The sequence below is a fragment of the Cheilinus undulatus genome, linkage group 22 (genome assembly GCF_018320785.1).
Source record: "Cheilinus undulatus linkage group 22, ASM1832078v1, whole genome shotgun sequence".
NCBI classification, from domain to species: domain Eukaryota; kingdom Metazoa; phylum Chordata; class Actinopteri; order Labriformes; family Labridae; genus Cheilinus; species Cheilinus undulatus.
The window spans coordinates 31,817,176-31,840,907 of NC_054886.1; the positions used below are offsets into that span (position 1 = coordinate 31,817,176).

General features: G+C 39.1%; 2 protein-coding genes across 2 annotated transcripts in view; one reads left to right on the forward strand and one right to left on the reverse strand.

The window, feature by feature from the left end:
• LOC121504337 (macrophage mannose receptor 1-like) overlaps positions 1–495 on the reverse strand; it is a 6,324-nt gene extending 5,829 nt beyond the window's left edge. The window contains exon 1 of the mRNA XM_041779049.1: positions 417–495. Coding sequence (XP_041634983.1) covers positions 417–495 — 79 coding nt within the window. The remainder of the gene's footprint in view (positions 1–416) is intronic.
• Positions 496–510: 15 nt separating this feature from the next.
• On the forward strand, positions 511–7,483 carry LOC121504338 (scavenger receptor cysteine-rich type 1 protein M130-like). The gene is made up of 7 exons (XM_041779050.1): positions 511–517; positions 600–905; positions 2,792–3,088; positions 3,691–3,996; positions 5,889–6,185; positions 6,748–7,053; positions 7,128–7,483. Exons 1-7 carry the CDS (start codon positions 511–513, stop codon positions 7,481–7,483), a joined length of 1,875 nt encoding a protein of 624 aa, XP_041634984.1.
• The last annotated feature ends 16,249 nt before the right edge of the window (positions 7,484–23,732 follow it).

The following is a 23,732-nucleotide window of genomic DNA, read 5'->3' on the forward strand; positions in this document are numbered from 1 at the left end:
TCTTTCTGGAGTGTTTTTATTCACATGGCTATGTTAACAGAGTCTCATATGAACATGTCCTGCTTATTTTCTCTTCTATGTTCTCTTGTCCAGAAATTGACATTTGAATGAGTGCTAACTGTTGTTGCCTTTAGACCTTGTTTCTTCCTCTGTAATGGTAAACTGTGAGTTAGAGTTCAAAAAGAGAAACTTTATCTAAAGAGCTGTGCTCATTCAGAAACATTTTGATAACAGCAAATGTGAGAAAAAGACAATTTTTCATCAACCAGGTGGTCTGATGTCCATCATTGTAGAACTCAAGCAGCTTTTTGAGGAAACAAAACAAATTTAAAGAAAACTGTTTTGAATGGATTTTAAATACAGTTTGAAATGTAAGCATTGGTACTCACTCGGGCATTTGGATAACTTCCCCCTACCATCTGCTCTGTTGTGAATCTTGTTCAGTGAAGAACAGGATGCTTGTTCTTTGAGCCCTCCCACAGAGTTCTTCAACATTCTGACCTTTCTGACATGATCTGTTTGGACAGGAACCAGTGAAGAGAAAGGACTGGTTTTAGATTGTGATCAAGTTCTCTGTCTCTCTCCTGAAATCTCCACAGACTCTGTCAGACTGGTGAACAGGACTGGTCTGTGTTCAGGCAGACTGGAGGTGAGGTCTGACCAGCGCTGGTCCCCAGTGTGTGAGGAGGACTTGGACCTGCAGGGTGCTCAGGTGGTCTGCAGGGAGCTGGGCTGTGGGGCTCCTTCAGTCTTCAAGGGGGGAATGTTTGGAGAAGTGGAGGCTCCGTTCTGGACTAAGAAGTTCCAGTGTGAAGGCCACGAGTCTGCTCTCCTGGACTGTCCAGACTCAGGGTTGACTGGAAACACCTGTCCACCTGCTACAGCTGTTGGGCTCACCTGCTCAGGTAGAGCTGGAGCTTTGATTGACTTCCCTTTGTTGTCCCAATGAAAGTATGAATGAGTGAAATGAATGATTGAAAGCACATTTGAAAGTGGAGCAGCTGACTGAGACACACACAGATGAAAGCATGATTGAACAGGAATATGAAAGAAACAGGAAGAGAGGAGGAGCACAGGTAGACTCTGATATAGACGTACCAATTATTCTGAGCTGAGACTTGAAGAGACAACAGACCAGGAAGACCAGACCAGATGTTGGCTTGAAGTTGAACTAACTTTCCAAACCTGGATCAGTCATATCCACTTTAGAGCTTCTGAAACCTAGACCAGGGTTTACATCAGGAAGGATGTGTAAAAACTCTTCATCATTGTGAGAACGTGGACTGATGGTTCCATTTATTAGGGCTCTGTTTGGTGATCAAGCTAAAAACAGCTTCAGTGTTGCTTGGATTGAATTGGAGGAAGTGTAATGTCGTCCAGCTTTAGATTGTTTAGAGCAGGGATGGACAACTTTGGTCACCAAGAGGGCCGCATTCATTTTAAAGTCAATGACAAAGAGCCAGATTGTTCCAGATTGTTGGATTTATGATCAATCTAAGCCCTGTGATTCCTAAACATTCAACAAAAGGGAGAAGATGTAGCTTTCCTGATGATTGATTATACCACCATTCATGTTTTTAAACTCAAGTGCAAATAGAAATAGTTTTTCCATGAGATATACACAGAAATAAATCAGTTTACGGCGGCTTTTTCAGTCAACATGATCCTTACTTGGTATTTTTCTCACACAGTTTCTACAAGTGCATTTAGTGATGCATATAAAAGCTTCACAGCAACAATTGCAGCCAATGGAATCTACGAAAAACGAAGAAATATTAAAATCGATAAAATAATTGAAATAATAACTAAGAAATGAAATAAGAAAAAATAAATAAGATAAAATAAAAATTCTAAATTAAGAGAAATATTGAAATAAAAGACATTAAAATGTGAGGAATTTCAAATATTTAATGAAATAACAAAATAAATCAAAACATTAAATGAGTATAAAATTGGATAAGGAATTGAATGATGAGCAGTTAAAGTTTTAGTGAAATCAAATTTAGACTATGAAATAAAAATAAAAGTAATAAATATTTTAATGAGTAAATTTCTAATTATAATGAAGTAAAACTAAAATAGATTACATAAAACAGAAATAGAAAATAGATTACAAAATTAATTTCAAAATATAAAAAAAACAAATAAAAGATAAAGAAAATGAAAAAAGACACAAATGAAAGGAATTTAGAAGTTAAAACAATCAAACTAAATTTTTGTTGAATTAAAAAAACTGAATATAAGCATATTCAAAACAAATTAAAAAAAGACATTAAAAAGTAGAATATAAGTAAAAAAAAATGTGTGTTTTTTCTCAAAAATCTAAAGAAATTTGAAAACCTTTGAAATTTTTTTACATTTAATAACACAAACATAATAAAATATCTAAACATAGACCATTAGCAGACGATAATCTTAGAAATGTTTCTGTTTTCATGCTTTCTGGCAGATTTTGACTGTTTTCCTAGGGTTAATAATTTATTGCTAACTGATATTGACTTCAGGGCCGCATTGAATGAGGTGGAGAGCTGCCAGTGGCCCCCCGACCGCCAGTTGTCCAACCCTGCTTTAGAGTCAGATTTAGTTTTTGTGTGTAGTTGGAGCTACAAGTCATCAGCATTACAGTGGTAAAGATATTGTGTGTGTGGATTATTGAAGTTGATGTGAAAATGTAAAGCTGAGAAGAGAACGGGGCTGAGCTTTGACTTCTGAGGGACTCCACAACTTGCTGGAGGAGAGGTGAAGTAGACCCCCTTTGTCTTTTCTGAACTATTTCCTTGTCTTTGGTCAGACCCTGATGAAGTCCAGTTGGTGGGAGGATCCAGCACCTGCTCTGGTAGACTGGAGATCAAACACCATGGAGAGTGGAGACCAGGTTTTCCAGTTTACTGGACTCTTAAAGATGCAGCTGTGATTTGTAGCAGACTCAACTGTGGCTCTGCTGTTTCATCAAGAAAGATAGTTAAATCCTTTCGCAGACCTGTGTGGGAGATCATCCCTGATTGTGTACAGTCTACATCTACATTAAAAGAATGTGTGAGAACAGAGGATGAGTCCAGCTTTTATGAACTGGAAATCACCTGCTCAGGTATCAGTATTAACACATCAGTGCCCAGATCTTTCTGAATGTTTTTCATCACATCACTATGTTAACAGAGTCTCATATGAACATGTCCTGCTTATTTTCTCTTCTACGTTCTCTTGTCCAGAAATTGACATTTGAATGAGTGGTAACTGTTGTTGCCTTTAGACCTTGTTTGTACCTCTGTAATGGTAAACTGTGAGTTAGAGTTGAAAAAGAGAAAGATTATTCAAAGAGCCTTGCTCATTCAGAAACACTTTGATAACAGCAAATGTGAGAAACAGACATTTGATCATCAAACAGGTGGTCTGGAGTCCATCATTGTGGAGCTCAAACAGCTTTTTTTAATGAGAGGAATGTGGGGAACATGGGATGGTCCAGTGATGAAGGCCTGGAAATCAGCTGCTCTGGTATCATCATCCATGAAAGCTCTGATTCCTCCTTCACCAAGCGTTCTTAGGAAGACATTTGTTCTTTGAGCCCTCCCACAGAGTTCTTCAACATTCTGACCTTTCTGACATGATCTGTTTGGACAGGAACCAGTGAAGAGAAAGGACTGGTTTTAGATTGTGATCAAGTTCTCTCTCTCTCTCCTGAAATCTCCACAGACTCTGTCAGACTGGTGAACGGGACTGGTCTGTATTCAGGCAGACTGGAGGTGAGGTCTGACCAGCGCTGGTCCCCAGTGTGTGAGGAGGACTTGGACCTGCAGGGTGCTCAGGTGGTCTGCAGGGAGCTGGGCTGTGGGGCTCCTTCAGTCTTCAAGGGGGGAATGTTTGGAGAAGTGGAGGCTCCGTTCTGGACTAAGAAGTTCCAGTGTGAAGGCCACGAGTCTGCTCTCCTGGACTGTCCAGTCTCAGGGTTGACTGGGAACACCTGTCCAGCTGCTACAGCTGTTGGGCTCACCTGCTCAGGTAGAGCTGGAGCTTTGATTGACTTCCCTTTGTTGTCCCAATGAAAGTATGAATGAGTGAAATGAATGATTGAAAGCACATTTGAAAGTGGAGCAGCTGACTGAGACACACACAGATGAAAGCATGATTGAACAGGAATATGAAAGAAACAGGAAGAGAGAGGAGGAGCACAGGTAGACTCTGATATAGACGTACCAATTATTCTGAGCTGAGACTTGAAGAGACAACAGACTAGGAAGACCAGACCAGTTGTTGGCTTGAAGTTGAACTAACTCTCCAAATCTGAATCAGTCATATCCACTTTAGAGCTTCTGAAACCAAGACCAGGGTTTACATCAGGAAGGATGTGTAAAAACTCTTCATCATTGTGAGAACGTGGACTGATGGTTCCATTTATTAGGGCTCTGTTTGGTGTAATCAACCTAAAAACAGCTTCAGTGTTGCTTGGATTGAATTGGAGGAAGTTTAATGTCGTACAGCTTTAGATTGTTTAGAGCAGGGATGGACAACTTTGGTCACCAAGAGGGCTGCATTCATTTTAAAGTCAATGACAAAGAGCCAGATTGTTCCAGATTGTTGGATTTATGATCAATCTGAGCCCTATGATTTCTAAACATTCAACAACAGGAAGAAGATGTAGCTTTCCTGATGATTAATTATACCAACATTCATGTTTTTAAACTCAAGTGCAAATAGAAATAGTTTTTCCATGAGATTTACACAGAACTAGAACCAGCTGCTTTTTCAGTGAACATGATCCTTACTTGGTATTTTTCTCACACAGTTTCTACAAGTGCATTTAGTGATGCATATAAAAGCTTTACAGCAACAATTGCAGCCAATGGAATCTACGAAAAACGAAGAAATATTAAAATCGATAAAATAATTGAAATAATAACTAAGAAATGAAATAAGAAAAATAAATAAGATAAAATAAAAATTCTAAATTAAGAGAAATATTGAAATAAAAGACATTAAAATGTGAGGAATTTCAAATATTTAATGAAATAACAAAATAAATCAAAACATTAAATGAGTATAAAATTGGATAAGGAATTGAATGATGAGCAGTTAAAGTTTTAGTGAAATCAAATTTAGACTATGAAATAAAAATAAAAGTAATAAATATTTTAATGAGTAAATTTCTAATTATAATGAAGTAAAACTAAAATAGATTACATAAAACAGAAATAGAAAATAGATTACAAAATTAATTTCAAAATATAAAAAAAACAAATAAAAGATAAAGAAAATGAAAAAATTCACAAATGAAAGGAATTTAGAAGTTAAAACAATAAAATTCAATTTTTGTGTAATTAAAAAAACTGAATATAAGCATATTCAAAACAAATTTAAAAAGACATTAAAAAGTAGAATATAAGTTAAAAAAAATGTGTGTTTTTTCTCAAAAATCTAAAGAAATTTGAAAACCTTTGAAATTTTTTACATTTAATAACACAGACATAATAAAATATCTAAACATAGACCATTAGCAGAAGATAATCTTAGAAATGTTTCTGTTTTCATGCTTTCATGGCAGATTTGACTGTTTTCCTAGGGTTAATAATTTATTGCTAACTGATATTGACTTCAGGGCCGCATTGAATGAGGTGGAGAGCTGCCAGTGGCCCCCCGACCACCAGCTGTCCAACCCTACTTTAGAGTCAGATTTAGTTTTTGTGTGTAGTTGGAGCTACAAGTCATCAGCATTACAGTAGTAAAGATATTGTATGTGTGGATTATTGAAGTTGATGTGAAAATGTAAAGCTGAGAAGAGAACGGGGCTGAGCTTTGACTTCTGAGGGACTCCACAACTTACTGTAGATCTGCTGGAGGAGAGGTGAAGTAGACCCCCTTTGTCTTTTCTGAACTATTTCCTTGTCTTTGGTCAGACCCTGATGAAATCCGGTTGGTGGGAGGATCCAGCACCTGCTCTGGTAGACTGGAGATCAAACACCATGGAGAGTGGAGACCAGGATATCCAAGTTACGGGACTCTTAAAGATGCAGCTGTGATTTGTAGCAGACTCAACTGTGGCTCTGCTGTTTCATCTAGAATGATAGAGGAATCCTCTGACAGACCTATGTGGTTGATCAACCCTGATTGTGTAGAGTCTACATCTACATTAAAAGAATGTGTGAGAACAGAGGATGGGTCCGGCTTTTATGGGCTGGAAATCACCTGCTCAGGTATCAGTATTAACACATCAGTGCCCAGATCTTTCTGAATGTTTTTCATCACATCACTATGTTAGAAAAGAAATTTCTAAGAAATTGACATTTGAATGAGTGGTAACTATTGCTGCCTTTAGACCTTGTTTCTACCTCTGTAATGGTAAACTGTGAGTTAGAGTTGAAAAAGAGAAAGATTATTCAAAGAGCTGTGCTCACTCAGAAAAACTTTGTTAACAGCAAATGTGAGAAACAGACATTTGATAATCAAACAGGTGGTCTGGAGTCCATCATTGTGGAGCTCAAACAGCTTTTTTTAATGAGAGGAATGTGTGGAACATGGGATGGTCCAGTGATGAAGGCCTGGAAATCAGCTGCTCTGGTATCATCATCCATGAAAGCTCTGATTCCTCCTTCACCAAGCGTTCTTAGGAAGACATTTGTTCTTTGAGCCCTCCCACAGAGTTCTTCAACATTCTGACCTTTCTGACATGATCTGTTTGGACAGGAACCAGTGAAGAGAAAGGACTGGTTTTAGATTGTGATCAAGTTCTCTGTCTCTCTCCTGAAATCTCCACAGACTCTGTCAGACTGGTGAACGGGACTGGTCTGTGTTCAGGCAGACTGGAGGTGAGGTCTGACCAGCGCTGGTCCCCAGTGTGTGAGGAGGACTTGGACCTGCAGGGTGCTCAGGTGGTCTGCAGGGAGCTGGGCTGTGGGGCTCCTTCAGTCTTCAAGGGGGGAATGTTTGGAGAAGTGGAGGCTCCGTTCTGGACCAGAGACTTCCAGTGTAGAGGTAACGAGTCTGCTCTCCTGGACTGTGGAGGATCTGGCTCAGGTAGAAACACCAGCTCACCTGGTAAAGCTGTTGGACTCTCCTGTGAAAGTAAGAGAGCAGACGTTTCTTTGATTTGACTCACTAGTTCACTTCCTTTAATGATTCTGTTCTTGTCTGTTCAGATCCAGATTATTTCAGGTTGGTGGGAGAGCCCAGCCGGTGTGCAGGAACACTGGAGATGACACACCTGGAAAGGTGGATACCTTTGGCAGAGGAGAGTTCTGTCTGGGACCAGAGATCTGCAGATGTAGTGTGTACAGTTCTGAAATGTGGTTCTGCTGTTTCAACAAGAGGAGTGAGACACGAGAATGGAAGCGGGGTGTGGAGGATCCGAGGTTCCTGTGTCCAGACTGCGTCTTCTCTGTTTCAGTGTTTAAAGCATGAACTTTATCACAGCTACGAGGTCCTTGAGGTGATCTGCTCAGGTAATACCAAACATCTTGAATCTGGTATCCTGAGTCCTTCTATGAATGTATGATTTCAGTTTCCTACGTCCTATTTGATTTTCAGTTCAGTTTTATGTTTTCACCATTAAAAGAAGATGCATAGATAAATATGATGTGCAGGAAGAGATTAATAAATAATGTTAGAATATTACTGAACCACCAAAACTCAGAAAAACTCTGAACACATAATCATGTAGATGTAATAATAAGGAGCAGACATGCAGTAACAAACACAATCAAAGCAGAGTAACAAGAATAAAAACTCTGAATGCATGAGGATTATGGGTACCTGTATGTGGATGTGTCAGTGTGCAACATCAACCATTACACCTTTATCTAAACCAGAGCAACAAGACTACAAAATCCACCTAACATAGAGGGAATCACTTCAGAGCTGCAAGACATCAATGACAGCATCAGTTAAAGAACAGCAGGACAATTATGATTAGACCTCAACTATAACATTTACAGAGGAACACCTTTGTCAGGTAGACGTGAATGTTCCATAATTAGGAGCCATCTATCACAATAAAAACTGACCTCTGCTTGTTTAAAACATTGAAGATCTGAAGATTGAAGATTTTTGGAGTAGCAGAATTAAATCAGGAGTCATGGGGTAAAAAACTCTCTGATAATCTGATGTGAATCAATCAGTGATGTTTACATCAGAGGTCTGAGAGCATCGGTCCCTGAAGTCTTGGAGCTGTAATAAAGTAACATGTCCTCTTATGTCCTCCCATTATGTCCGTTTGTTTCTCCAGATTTGCTTGAAAAGCCAAACATCACCTTCTCCTTCTCCACTGACGGGGTCTCCGAGGCCACGCCGCAGGGCTACCAGGCCCTCTTTGGCACTAGCTTCAACATCACATGCTCCATCAAACCTCAGTATGAAGGAGGACATTTCCAGCTCATCTTCTCTGACTCCAACACAACACAGAGCTACACCCTGACAGCGGTCAACCATTCTGCCCATTTCCTGTTTCCTCCTGCAAACCAGAGCCATGGAGGACAGTACAGCTGTGTTTATCACCTCTATGCTTTCTCCCATAACTTTTCCTCAGTGAGCCAGACTGTCTCTCTCACTGTCGGAGGTAACTTCTCTGATTATCTGGCTCAAACAGTGACTGTCATTCTCCACCAGTATATTCACATTCACTCCTGTCAGACTCTCTTATCTGAGCAGGTGTTCACTCATTTCTGCTCACATGTTACTAAATATTTCATCATCTCCTCAGACAAGAACAGCTCACTATTATTTTAGTCACATTAAAACTTCCTCCACACTGCTGACATGTTAGCCATGGGGTTGCTAATGCTGCTATGTTACTGGTGTGTTGACGTTCTGCTCCAGTGTTCCCAGTTAGTGACAGCTGATAGAAATGATGAGGGCAGAGAAATCAGTTCAGGATTCTGATTCTTGATCAGTTAAAATACCAACATCAGCTCTGATCTGATACTGAGGTCCTGATCAGGACGTCCCTGATGAAGATGTTTACTAAATCCCTGTCAGATTTCAGAAATGTTCCTGTTTTTATGACTTCAGGGCTGCTGAGATAAATGAAGGGCTCTTCTAGATCTAAAAGCTTCATAAACATTAACTTGACTCTGGTTCAGTGGTCTGAAGGTATTGAGCTGACTTTGTCTTTGATAGATGAGTCTTATGACCAAATGTGATGATGTCAAATCTGTTTCAGCCTCTCTGAGAGACCTGATCATCAGATGTGTGGTCCTGCTTGGTGGTCTGCTGATATACGACACTGCCCTCTACTGCTACTATGAGGTACTGCACACATCTTTATTTAGAGGAGGATTCAGACTGTTTGGCATGATGTCATTAGGAAAAACCTCTCAGTGATTTTACTGATTTAAAAAGAGTTTTTTTGATTTCTCTCCAGGTCAAAACCAAGCGGCAACCTCCGGTCCTGAGAAATGAAATCAATGTGGAAATGCAAATAATTACAACACCGCAAGAGTCCACTTGAGGCTGGCTGCAGAAACAGTCCAGTCTGGACACCTGTTAAACAGCCAGTTTTTACAGTAGAATTAAACTGTTTTACAGCCTGGTTCAAAAAAACAAACGTGTCTCATTAGCTAATGTCTTCATGTGCTCTCACTGTGTGTGTGTGTGTGTGTGTGTGTGTAGGTGTGTGTGTGGGTGGGTGTGTGTGTGTGTGTGTGTGTGTGTGTGTGTGTTGGGGGGGGTTGTATCACAATGGTTTAGAGTATATTTAGGATAAACCTCACTCCGCGCTGATTGGCGTGTTTCATTTGATTGACAGCTCGACAGGCAACCACTGCGTTTCTGTCAACCAGAATGCTTGCTAGCTAGCTGACAGGAAGTCGTGCTTAGTGGGCGGGCCGTTAGGTTGATCCATAGTTCAGGTGAGACCGCCATTTCAATATGGAAGCCGCCACAGATTGGCTTCAAGATCTGTTTGAGTCCGCCTACTGTAAGCAGATGGCTGACGTCACACAGGGTTTGTCCAATTCTTTCTACAGTCTATGCTCAAAACCAGACAGATCCCCAGGGACTACTGATGTGTTTCTCTTGATGACTGCCTTTTGTCTCAGTGAAGACGGTGGAGCCAGAGACATTTTTATTTGACATTTGTTGACATTGTGGGTATCTGTGGGAAAAGAGCCCAAATCTTATCAAAATGTTGATATTTTCTTTTCTAAATCTGTTCTCTTCTTCAGAGTCAAACAGTCCCTCATTTCTTTACGCCATAGTTGCATGATAAGACCACTGACCTCCTTCACCTGAACTTCACGTCTGAAGAGAAAGGGTTCCATCTATGTCCTATCCTACATCTAGTGAACTATTAGTGCTGTTTGGCTTCATTTATTCTAAAGAAATATCTGTCAAACATCATTAAACTGGTCATCTTCCTGCTGTCAACACTGCAAACATTTAAGCTTAAAATAATGACCTCTCATTGGCCACAGCCCTCCGTGAGTCCAAACAGGATTAGTGGTATAGATGATGGATAAATAGAAGGATAATGCCCTCTTTATTCCTCAAATATCAGCTTCAAAGTCACAGAGGTGTCTGCCGATACTTTTCTGTTCTTTACTGTTCACCATCAAGGCCTGAAACTCAGACTGATCCTCCTATTTCTCTACTTTGAGACTCATATCTTCCCTTTACCCTCCTGCCTCTCACATGGAAATCAGTTTCAAAGCACCATCATGGTGGACAGTGTCGTTTAAAAGAGTCGTACATTCTGTTAGAGTATTGGTGAAAGCTACGGCTGATTTTAGGGCGCTGCCATGGTGGTTGGCCTTCATAACATTGGTGGTAATGGCTGTTTCTGCTGTTGTCTGCTGACTGTGACAGCAGCAGAGATAGCTGATGGAAAATGTTAGACAGTCGCTGATAACGGCCTAAATCACATGATTTTAACTGGATTTGGATTTTAAATATGAGAAAAACTTTGACCTTCAACCACATATTTGTGATGAAGTGTTGTGTAATATAATCTTATTCTACAAGCTAATTAGCTTCATTATCACATGCATTTTTACTTTTTTTGCGTGTAAAAGCAGTTTGTAAAGATTAAATCCATACCAGGAACTCCGATATTGAATGTATTTTTATCTGTTTTTTATTTTTTATTTTATTTTATTTTTTGTTTTTTAAAATTTCTGCCACTGGCAGCTGATGCTAACTGCCATATTTGCTGTGTGACTATCTGTGACAAACAATAGCAGGCTATTCGTTGTAGCGTCAAGCTTGATTGTAACATGAACAGCTCGTCACTGTGCAGATCATGCAGGAGAGTGCCTGAATAATAGACAGGAAGAAAGACAGAGAGCTGCTTTGAATAATGACATAAATCAGCTAAATCAGCTAATTCAAGGAAGTTTGAGGACTTTTTTTTGTAAATATGTGAATATTTTGAAGATTTTCTTGGTCACATAATGGTAATTGTTTTTGCTATCTGTGAAGTTTAAAAGGCAATTTTGAAAGTTCAGGTTTGATGGCTGAAACCCTGGGGCTTAGTTACTCTTAAATATTTTAAGTTTTTATATATTTTTGTTGATTTAAAGTTAAGTTTTCTGTAATTTGATATATATATAACAATTGGTCTGGTTTTATCACTTATGTCCTGATTTTGATCATTTGAGCTTGGCTTCAATAAAGATTAAAAATGTGGTGTAACACTCATGGTTCATTTTCTCATTAGAGTTTTCACAAAGAAGGACACCGTATCACGCTGTTATAACCAGTTTGTTATATAAATAACTAGATAAACTCTTTGCCATTATACTGAAGAAGTTCTTCCGTTCCACATTCAGGAGTGAGATTGTATGAAACTGGCTCACTTCCTTCCACCTTGGTGGTTTAACATCCATACTAAACTCTATCTCCCCTAGTGGTGGCATGTGGGTGGGAGGCCCAACTCCCTATTCTGTCCTGGAGCTTAATGTGTTCTTTTTAAATAATCCTCTACCTCCTGCTTTGATGCTCTAAGCTGCCCTCCTTTCCTGAATGAACAACCCTTTAGTAAACTTAAAAGGATCCCTATAAAATGCTGTCCTAGCCCGCTCCTTCTGCTTCCTTTTCTTCCTCAGTTGTTCTGCCCTTCTAAGTGTCAAAAGCCTATTTCTTAGCTCCTCCTGTAAAACATTAATTCCCTCTCTCTCCTCTTCTGTAGCCTTTATCCACTGTTTCCTTAACTGTCTCCTCTCATTTACTAACTTATCTATCTCTTTCTGTCTTCTGTCATTCTAGATTTTTCTGGCTGCACCCTCTCAACCCTGTTTCTGTCCTGCACTCCAAACCTTTCTACACCATATGTATATATTACATCTCCTATCTTCTCTAGCTTGTTCACCACTGTTCCCTTGATCCCTTCTAACAACATTGCAAGGGCCCTATTAACTGTCTCCCACTCTGTCCTCTCACTCGCCTTAGGCTGTTTCACTTTAGCTTTGTGCTCTAAAGTTCTCCCTCTGATTGGCAGGCTGTCCTCAGCGCCATCCACATCCCTTCTGCCCAGGCTATCCCCCTCCTCTGCAGTGCCAGAGTTACTGACATCCTGCGGACTGTGGTTTTCTACCTGCCACTGGACTTCAGCCGACTGACTTCTCAGGAAGAACTGATCAATGCGGCGACCCTGCACTCCTTTCGCCAAACACTTCATCCGCCCCTGATGCGTTCTAAGGCCTTTGACTGATGTTACCTTCTGGCAAACACAAGGACAAATCTGGAGCTTTGTTTCATCTATGACTCTATTCCTTTCCTCCACTGGTGCATTCATTCTACTCCTAGCTCTAGTCCTGACCCCAGAGGATAGGTCCATGCCCCCGTCCTCCACTGAATCGCTCATCCAACGTATAGCCGTGTCCGTTCCAAAGTCTGATACCATGTAATCCACCTGTGAGTCATCTTCCACCCCAGCATCATCTTCCAATTGTGGATTTAGCTTTGTGAAAAATAAAATTGACTTTTCGTCAGAGGGCATGGACTCGGCGGGGTGACAAACTCAAGAGTCGCCATTTTGTCCCGGCAAAAAATGTTTAAACAGTCATAACTCTGGTATACATGGTCATATCTGATTTGATGTGCTTGATAGCAGTCCAGGCCAGAACACATCCATGCTGGATATTTTAAAAAATTATGTAGCCCCACCCTCTGGCAACAGAAAGTCACTACTCCTGAGTTTCACGTCGCAGTACCTACTTGGTTGGACAAATCATTCTGAAATTCACTCAGGCAGTTCCCAAGGGGTTGGCCTAACACATATACAGTGGTCAAAATGTCTACGTTAAAGGGCGTGGCCATGGCGATTTTTAGTTTGCCATAAAACAGGAAATAGATTTTTCAAACGGTTATAAGACATGTAGAGCAATGAAACTTTGCAAAAAAAAAAATCTCATTGGCATTCTTGGATGATGTTCATTTTGTAGGTGGGCGTGGCCTATTGGCTCAATGGCACCCCCAATAACATTTCAAAACTTCAGTCCCCCCCCAGCAGGTTTGACTCAGGATTTTGAAAATGCATGGGCAGATGTGTCATGTCAGGACGCAAAAAAAAAAAAAAAAAAAAATCCTCTTGGACCCATATTGTAAGTCAAACAGGAAGTCGGATGTTTTTAATTTTTTGGTAAAATGAGGCATATTCAGGGGTCGTATTTGAATGAATTCATCCTAGGGTGTTCATCCAAACTACTTTTTGGTGTAGAGCAAGAAGAGATGTCTTAGGTCCAAAGTTATTCGGAAATTTCTCATTGGTCAAAAGGCATGGCCATGGCAGCCCCTTAAATTAAAATGCTTCATCAAGTGATAAAAGTGGCTGGTGCTCACTAAAAAAACTTCCATTTATTACAAGATTGGCCAAATCCATCTTGAAATTAGCCCAGGCACATCCCTCAAGGTTGATATTACTCAAATTTGAAGGTCAAGAGTCCTTACCTAAAATGGTGTGGCGATGACAATTTTTCATTCGCCATGTAACAGGAAGTAGAAAACTTGTAAAGCCATGAAACTTGGCAGAAAAACACCCAGTAGCAAAACTAGATGATTGATAGGATGATTGTCGGTGAGCGTGGCTTTTTGGCAGCAGGATTATCTGAGGATTTTGAACCTTAAAAAAACAGGAACAGGAAGTCTCCCATTTTTATTTTTGTTAAATAAAGCAGCACATTTAGCATGATTGTCACTACAGCCATTTTTACACAAAAACTATCCTCTGAGAACATAATCCCTTTAATTCTTCTCCTTTTTTGTTTTTTTTTTTAAGGTTTGGTTTTTAAATGTCAATCAGATCCACTAATGTGGGAACTGCTGTAGTATGCATGCCAGGCCAGTAGCTGGCAGTGTGACTGACAATGAAACACATGCACGTCTTGTCTGGACAGCACCAGGCCAAGAGCCAGGACTCTCTGACCGAGGAGCTCTCTGAGCTACAGGTTCACGGTTCGCATATTTATATTAACCATTAAAACATCTTAGCTCAAGTAAAAACAGGTTAACTTGATGGAATTGTCTTCTTTGTTTTTCATCAGAGAAAACAAACGACATGTCAGGAGAGGAGAAGGAGAAGGAGGGCATCGGCAGACACGATGGGGACATAAAGGTGAGAAGGAAACACGTCACTGAGAATCTCTGTTACAGAAATGTGAAACAGCTGAATGTTTTTGTGTCTGTGTGGCACAGAAAACTCTGGAGGAGCAGCTGGAGAACCACAGAGAGGTTCACCGCAAACAGCTGAGCCCACTGAGAGACCAGATCGAAGACGAGCAGAGGATGCTGGACCAGCTCACAGAGTAAGTCTGACTGTTTAAAATCAAACTACATTTTTAAAGACGTTAGAGACCACAGACATAAGAAGAAACCCACGGCATGAGATGTTTGAATCAAAGTCTGCAGTAAAATAAGTAAACTATTTAGACCAGTGTTACTGAAAACTGCTCAACCAAAGAGCCAAATTGTTAAAAAAAATAAATAAATACTTTTGCATTAGCCACATTTAAAGTGGTGAAAAGTGACAACAATGGATTAAAAGAGACATAAATGGTCAAAAAGCAGAAAAAAATGGTATAAAGGTTCGAAATTGGAGTAAATTGGCAAAAACTGGGTGAAAAGTGTCAAGAAAAGGATTCACAGATAACAAAAATGGTCAGAAAGCAGCAAAAAAGTGCTGAAAATGGTAAAAAAGTGACTAAAATGGCCAAAAAGCGGAAACAAAATTAGCAAAAAGGCAAAAAATAGGCATTAAATGGCAACTAGGTGACAAGTAGGAAAAATGGGGGGAAAGTGATACAAAACAAGGAGTTATGGGTGATGAAAACATTCAGAAGCTTCAAAAATGTGGTAAAAATAGCAACAAGTGACTAAAAAGCGGCAAAAATGTGGTGAAAATTAATAAAAAGTGACTTAAATGGTCAAAGAGTTGCAAAAATGTGGTATAACATAGCAAAAAGTGACTAAAATGTCAAAAAGCTGAAAAAAATATGGTTAAAAAATAGTGGATGGTGACTTAAATTGGCAAAAAGGTGCAGAAATTTGGTAAAAAAAATTAATGAATATTGATTAAAACGATCAAAAGCAGCAAAAAAGGTGCAAAACTGGAATACAATGGTAAAAAAAACAGGTGTAAAGTGGCAAAAATGGGTGAGAAGTTACATTTAAAAAGGAGTTACAGATGATAAAAATGGTCAGAAACTGGCAAAAATGTAAAAATTAATCAAAAGTGACTAAAATGGTCAACAAGCAGCAAAAAGGTGGTAAAAAATAGTGAGAATGTCAAAAAGCAGCAAAAAATTGGTGAGAAGGTGCAAAATTGGAATTAAATGGCAAAAAAATGGTTGAGAAGGGAAAATAGAGTTACAGATGACAAAAATGGTCAAAAAGCTGCAAAAATGTGGTAAAAAAAAGTGAAGTGACTAAAGTGGGCAAAAAGATGCAAAAATGAATGAAAAGTGACTAAAACTGTTAAAAGCAGCAAAAAAATGGTGAATAGGTGAAAAATAGGCATTTAATGGCAAAAACTATGTGAACAATAACAACAATGGATGAGAAACGACATTAAAAAGGAGTTACAGATGATTAAAAAAAGGATCAGAAAGTGGCAAAAATGTGGTAAAATAATGGTGAAAAGTGACTGAAAGGGACAAAAAGTGGCAAAATGGGCTAAAAAAATTATGTGAAAAGTGACTTAAATTGTAAAAAGCGACAAAAATGTGGTATAAAAATGGTGAAAATTGAGTTAGTCAGAAAGTGGCAAAAATGTGGTAAATTATTGGTGTAAAGTGACTAAATGGGCAAATTGCTGCAAAGAGTGACAAAAATGTAAAAAGTGTCATTTAATGTCAAAAAGCAGCTTAAATTGGGTGAAAAGTGGCCAAAATTTGCTAAAAAGGGGAAAGAATTGCAAATAACAAAAAGCAGGATGAAAGTTGCAAAAACTACAAAACTGGCAAGAAGGAGTGGCACAAATGGGCTAAAAGAGGCAAAAATGGATTAAAAGTGTCAAAAAAAGGAAAAAATGGAGAAGAATTAGAAATAAGGGTAATGAAAAAAACTAAGACAAAAAATAAAGGTTGACAATTAAAGCCTCCTGTAGAAGAGTGGAAACAAACTGATTAATGTGACCTGATATGGATCATTCCTGAGGTGAAAGTTTTTTGAGGGTTTCTGGTGGAAAATATTTGAAATGAAGACATAAAAGAGCCACAAACCATCCCAATTAAGCCACACGTTGAGTTTTACTCATTTAGACTAATCACTTTTTGTGATGAGACTTGTACTGAATCTGGAATTTAGTCCAAAAATGTCTTAAGCGGGCCTTAAATTTTAACTTCAAGTCCACAGAGACGAATGAAGCAGTAGAAAAATCAACAAACCTTTTCATGTTTGATGTTTTTTAGATCTGGGATATTTCCACAGATTTGATTGGTTCTCAATGAACCACTTTATGCTGGTTTAAATTATCCTAAAGTTTGTTTTTTATTGTTTTTTCAGACCAAAGTAGTGACAGTCATTACGACTGTCTGCTGTTTGTGATCCTTGTGAGGAAGGATGTAAAATCCTCGTACCACTCCTCTTTACTGAGTCAGAAACTTTTAGCTACATACGACTGTAGTCTGGCTTTACACTGGCTCTAAAAGTCTACACACACCTGTTACACTGTTGTCATGTAAAGGTTCCCTACCTGGGGTCCAGGCACCCCTGGGGGGGGGGCGTCTACAATGAACTTTTATTTATAGAGTCATGATTAAAAATGTGATGTAAGAGGAAGTATTAGAGCCCTCTTAAAGGTCGAACAAAATAAAGAGGATCTGTACACTTTTTAAACCACAAGGGTGGTAAAAAAAAAAAAAAAAAAAAAGGAAAAAAAATGGGCAAAACAGTGGTACAAAAAAAACAAAGTTAAAAAAGGGCAAAAAGTGGTACCAAAAAAATGGGCAAAAAGTGGAACAGAAGAAAACACATTTAAAAAATGGACAAAAAGTGGTAAAAATAAAAAAAAAGTTTTAAGAACTAGGCAAAAAGTGGTACAATAAAAAGAGTTAAATGGGCAAAAAGTGGTAAGAAAAAGGTTAAAAATTGGTGAAAAGTGGTTAAAAAAAAGTAAAAATTAAAATGGTTAAAAAAACAAAAAAGTGGAAAAATGGGCAGGAAGTGGTAAGTGGAAAAAGGTGACATTTAAAAGTACATTTTTTTGAGATGATAAAGTCATATTTTTTCAAGAACCTGGACTCAGAATTTTCTAGTTCAAAAGTCCTACATTATGACATCATGCACTTTAAATTTCAAGTTTGTAATGTCAGGATTTAACATTGTAAACTAGTGAATTTACAGGATCCAAACTGAAAACTATGAACAAAAACATCTCTTCAGAGTCTGGGGAATAATGATAATGTGATCATTCTTGGATCATTTCCTCACTGATCAATCCTACTAAGAAAAATCTCCTGATTAGATGATCATCTGTAGGACTTCAACAGCTTCTTCTCTTGTCATTTTCTTTTTCCACGGCTCTTTTGGATTTTATAATGACAGAAAATTCTACCTTTTAGTCGACATAAATTCCCAGTTTTCTTTGTCTGGTAAATTTATGACTTGTTAAATTAGAAATGTTTGAGATTTTCCTTTTAAAATTGACTGAACTTCTCATTTTGATATTCTTATGGTGGTTCTAAATGCTGTTGTAATAATGGATAGTTTATACGCAGATATTTATCAAGAACTAGTTTATGCAGTTGTGCTGGGATTTAGTCAATAAAACGATTAAAAATGATGTTTAATTTCTCAGAGATTGTCCTGGGGGGCTTTAGAGTGTTTAGAGTAGAGGGACCACAAAGAAAAAAGGTTGGGACCCACTGATGTAAAGGTCTGTCATTTCAGAAATGTTCTGCCTTGTAGCATTTTTGAAGCCAAATAAGTGTTTGGAGAAATTTCCAGAAACCAGATGAACAAAATGAATCTATGTTGATGTGGTTTGTTGACATTTCTTCTGACAGGTACTCTGCCATTAAAAAGCGTCCAATCAGAGCTTAGCGAGCGTCTCCTCTCAGTCTGAACCAGGGTCTGCTGCTGGAGCAGGAGAGGCTGATGTCAGACTACGACTGAAGAGCAGGAGAAGGACGCCAAGCTGCAGAAACTCATGTGAGTAAAGGACTCATCCCTACGTTTATTTATGTTGAATGTGAGTTCATGTGTTTTTTGTTTGCAGGCTGCTGAATGAGCAGAGGGAGCAGGCCAGAGAGGACCTGAAGGGCCTGGAGGGTCAGGGTACCAAAGTATCATTTATTTTGAAAGGGCATTTGAACGTACGGAAATCAAGAAAACGGACAACTTCACTCGTTTTTCCATTCTGGACACAAATCGAAAAATGAGTGAAGTTGTCCATTTTCTTGATTTCCGTACTTTCAAAAGCCCTTTCAAAATAAATGATACTTTGGTACCCTGACCCTGGAGGAGGCGGGTAAGTATTTCCTGTTTCTACAGTGGAGGAGAAGATGAGTGATCATCCATGCATGCAAATAAAGACTCCATCCTGTAAACCTCCTGCTGTGTCTGCGTTTTTGTTGCATAACCCCCTACTTACATCTCTGACGGCTCCCCAGGGGGGCGCCGTGCCGCGTCCCCCCTCCTCCATCAGGCATGCCTTGATCCAGGTACCGGCCACAGTGGGGTTTGAACCCCAGCATCCCCTGCAGAACTGGTCTAGTCCAGTCCTCTGTGCTATTGCCGCCATACCTTTCACACTACCACCTCTTCTCCTGGCGCATTTATCCTCTTTGTTCAGAATGTGGCTTTAAAATTCACTGAGACCAAGATGGGAGTCGAACCTGGAACCTCCAGACTCTGAGTCAGTCCACTATCTCTGTAGACTACAGAGCCAGACATGCAGCAGAGCCTCAGAGGGGCTTTTCCTTCTTTATTTGGACTCAAATCTTGAAAACTTAAAGACATTGGTTAGATTTGAAAGGCCAACTCCTGTCCAGGTCTCCTGAAGTCTAGATTTGGACTCAGACTTTTAAAATGGATGAACCCATGGTAAGATTTGAACCTGTGACCCTCTGATCCACAGTCAGTTGGCTTTTCCACTAATCCACTGAGACACACACCTGTTCATGGTTCTCACAGGATCTGATCTCCGCTTTTGAGAACTGGACTTAAAAATGCATCAAGAATCAAACCCACAACCCTCCAACTCTATGGCAGTCCTCTTTACTCCTGAGTCAGCGATTTACACCAGCAGCTTCAAAAATCCACAAAAGATTTGAACCAACAACCTCATGACTCCAGGACAGTTACCAGTCCAACTGAGCTAACACAGGCTACAGCTAGCTGCACTTTCTCTGAGACTTCACATCTGGAGTACAACATCTCTACTATCGACGATCTTTGCTGCTGGAGACCATTTTCATACTAGAGTTGCACATCTCCATGAGTGATAATCTTTGCTGCTGAAGACCATATTCATACTAGAGTAGAACATCTCTGCATTCGAGAATCTTTGCTGCTGAAGACCATTTTCACATCCTGAGTTGCACATCTCCATGAGTGATAATCTTTGCTGCTGGAGACCGTTTTCACATCTTGAGGTGCACATCTCCATGAGTGATAATCTTTGCTGCTGAAGACCATATTCATACGAGAGTAGAACATCTCTGCATTCAAGAATCTTTGCTGGTGGAGACCATTTTCACATCTTGAGTTGCGCATCTCCATGAGCAATGATCTTTGCTGCTGGAGACCGTTTTCACACCTGGAATAGAACATCTCTACAATCAACAATCTTTGCTGCTGGAGACCATTTTCATGCTAGAGTTGCACATCTCCATGAGTGATGATTTTTGCTGCTGAAGACCAGTGTTTATTTTGACAGCACTTTTTAATTTAGTTTTATAGTCTTTTGCCAAAAATATCTTTTAGTTTTATTTATTATCTAGTCATCTTAATTGTTTCAGTTTTAGTTGACGAAACTTCCCAACATTTTAGTCAACGAAATTTACAATAAATTTAGTCGACTGATTGGATCTCTCCCAGACTTACCCCGCCACCATGCAGCAAAAGCAGTTGGGATTGGATCTCCCCCGTATCTCATCCCACCTTTCCACACAGCCAAAGCAGCTGTGATTGGATATATGCCTAACTTGCCCCTTCTTTCTACATGAAGAAATTAGGTCTGATTGGATAAAGTCTCTGTCAAACATTTCTGTCTCGTTTTAATTTGTTGACTAAAATGTCAATTAATCAAGTTTTAGTTTTTGTCCATGTGCACTTGTTCTTATTAGTTACTGTCTAGTTTTCGTCAGGGGAAAGAAGGCTATTAATGAAAACTGTAATGAAAATAATTAGTCAACAAAATGAACACTGCTGAAGACTGTTTTTTCACATTTGAGTTGCGCATCTTCACGAGAGAATCTTTGCTGCTAAAGACCGTTTTCACATCTGGAGTAGAACGTCTCTACGAACCACAATCTTTGCTGCTGGAGACCATTTTCATACCAGAGTTGTACATCTCCACGAGTGAGGATTTTTGCTACTGAAGCCCATTTTCGCATCTTGAGTTGCACATCTCCATGAATGATGATCTTTGCTGCTGAAGACTGGTTTCACATCTGGAGTTGCACATCTCCATGATCTTTGCTGCAGAAGACCATTTTCATACTTGAGGAGATAGAAGAAGATATAAAAGCATTGATGAAAATAATGAAACAAACTTGAACACATCTTGAGCTCTTTATTTGCTCCTCTGGTCGATCTTCATCACCAATTATTGGAACATTCAGTTAATGCTTTTAGCCACTCTGTAATCTTTCTCCTGTGGAGTGAGCACGCACATGAGGGAGAGGTAGTGAGGCTGCAAGCATGCAGGGGAGAGAGAGAGAGAGAGAAAAAGTGGCTGAGCCAAGCAGAGCAGAAAAAGGAGCTGTGAAGATGACAATAGTGATTTGTTCATAATTTGGAGCAGCATTCAAAATTTTCAGTGGGCATGCCTCCTTCTCATTAGTTTTACTGCCAAAATAATAGTAAGCTCTGGAAATTAATGGCGGGTGTCACCTTCTGTTTCTGTAAAAGTGTGAGTGTTGCAAAGCTGCTACATATCTGCTTTCACATAACATCTTGACATGCAACGGGTTGCAAGGACCCGTTATTGCTGCTTGCAGCTTTAATTTTGGGTTGTTATTGCCAATGTGTTTTGATGAGTAGTGGACATTTTGTGGCACTGTTTCACTAGTTACTCTCTGGGCTCCAGTCATTTCTACGCTCTTCTGACTCTGGTCCAATCCTTACATTTACTCTCTACAGTGTATTCCTCACATTTACTGAGCAGTAGCCCAAACTGGTTATAACAGGGTATGACCAGCTTGTGCTCAGGGTGATACGGTGTCCTTCTATGTGAAAACTCTTATGAGAAAATGAACCACGAGTGTTACACTACAGTTTTAATCTTTATTGAAGCCAAACTCAAATGATCAAAAATCAGGATACAAGTGATAAAACCTGATCATTCTCTGCTCAGCCAAATCCTCTTTTTGGTGTTTTGGTTTCCTTTGGTAAATGCTGCAGCCCAGGTTTACTCTAAATGACACATCACAGCTGTTTAAGCCAGCGCCTCATTTTTAGTGGCCAAGGCTCACCTTTCAACAAGATGAACTATGAACCCAGTCCCACCATGCACCCACAGACGTCAGGAACCATGAGTGGAGTTTTTCTAGTTGGTGTCCATGTCTGTCATCAGTTTGAAGCCCCAGGTCTATTTCCAAACATGACTTTATACATTAGCTTTAAAACTAATGTGTAAAGTCACAGATGAAGGTGCAGCAGAAGATGTAGCAGAGCAGAGAAGGCCTCACAATAAGCAAAATTATCTGAACACACTGATGCATTTGTCATATTTATCAAATGAAAGAAAACTTAACTTTAAATCTACAAAAATATATAAAAACTTAAAATATTTAAGAGTCACTAAACTCCAGAGTTTTAGCCGAAATTAATCAAACCTGAAATTTCAAAATTGACTTTTACACATCACAGATAGCAAAAGAAATAAATTGGTGACAAAAAAAAATCTTCAAAATATCCACATATTTACAAAAAAGTCCTCACACTTCTTTGAATTAGCTGATTTATGTCATTATTCAAAGCAGCTCTCTGTCTTTCTTCCTGTCTATTATTCAGGCGCTCTCCTGCATGATCTGCACAGTGACAAGCTTTTCATGTTACAATCAAGCTAAACGCTACAATGAATAGCCTGCTATTGTTTGTCACAGATAGTCACACAGCAAATATGGCAGTTAGCATCAGCTGCCAGTGGCAGAAAAAAAAAAAAAAAAAAAAAAAACAATTAAAAAAACATAAAAATACATACAATATCAAAGTTCCTGGTATGGATTTAATCTTTACAAACTGCTTTCACACAAAAAAAGTAAAAAATGCACGTGATAATGAAGCTAATTAGCTAGTAGAATAAGGTTATATTACATAACACTTCATCACAAATATGTGGTTGAAGGTCAAAGTTTTTCTCTGTTTCTGAAATGGATGTAATATGTACGTTAATGCTGTCATATTTAAAATCCAAGTAAAGTTAAAATCATGTGTTTTAGGTGCCTTTATCAGTGACAGACTAACATTTTCCATCAGCTATCTCTGCTGCTGTCACAGTCAGGAGACAACTGCAGAAACAGCCATTACCACCAATGTTATGAAGGCCAACCACCATGTCAGCGCCCTAAAATCAGCCTTAGGTTTCACCAATACTGTAACAGTGTGTACGACTCTTTAAGACGACACTGTCCGACACTGATGGGGCTTTGAAACTACTTTCCATGCAAGAAGCAGGAGGGTAAAGGGAAGATATAAGTCTCAAACAAAGGAAATAGTAGGATCAGTCTGAGTTTCAGGCCTCGATGGTGTACAGTAAAAAACAGAAAAGTATCAGCAGACACCTCTGTGACTTTGAAGATGAAGATTTGTTTGTTTATTTGGATCCCCATTAGCTTAAGCATCAGCTCCAAGCTATTCTTCCTGGGGTCTACAGTTAACATTGTGACAATACAATTTATACAATCAAAAATCACAATACACAAACATAAGACAATACATCACATTACACCAACAGAACAGACATTTCAACAATTACAACTCACCCAAACAAAGTCAAAGACAACAGACATTACAATTGTTCCAAGTGACTCTAAAGAATAGACGTTAGCAAGCCCATGTGTTCAACAAAGTATTCAACTTTAGTATTGGCTACTAAAGTTTCTTAGGAGATAATATCTTCTCAGGGATTTTTTAAAACAATAAAGAGT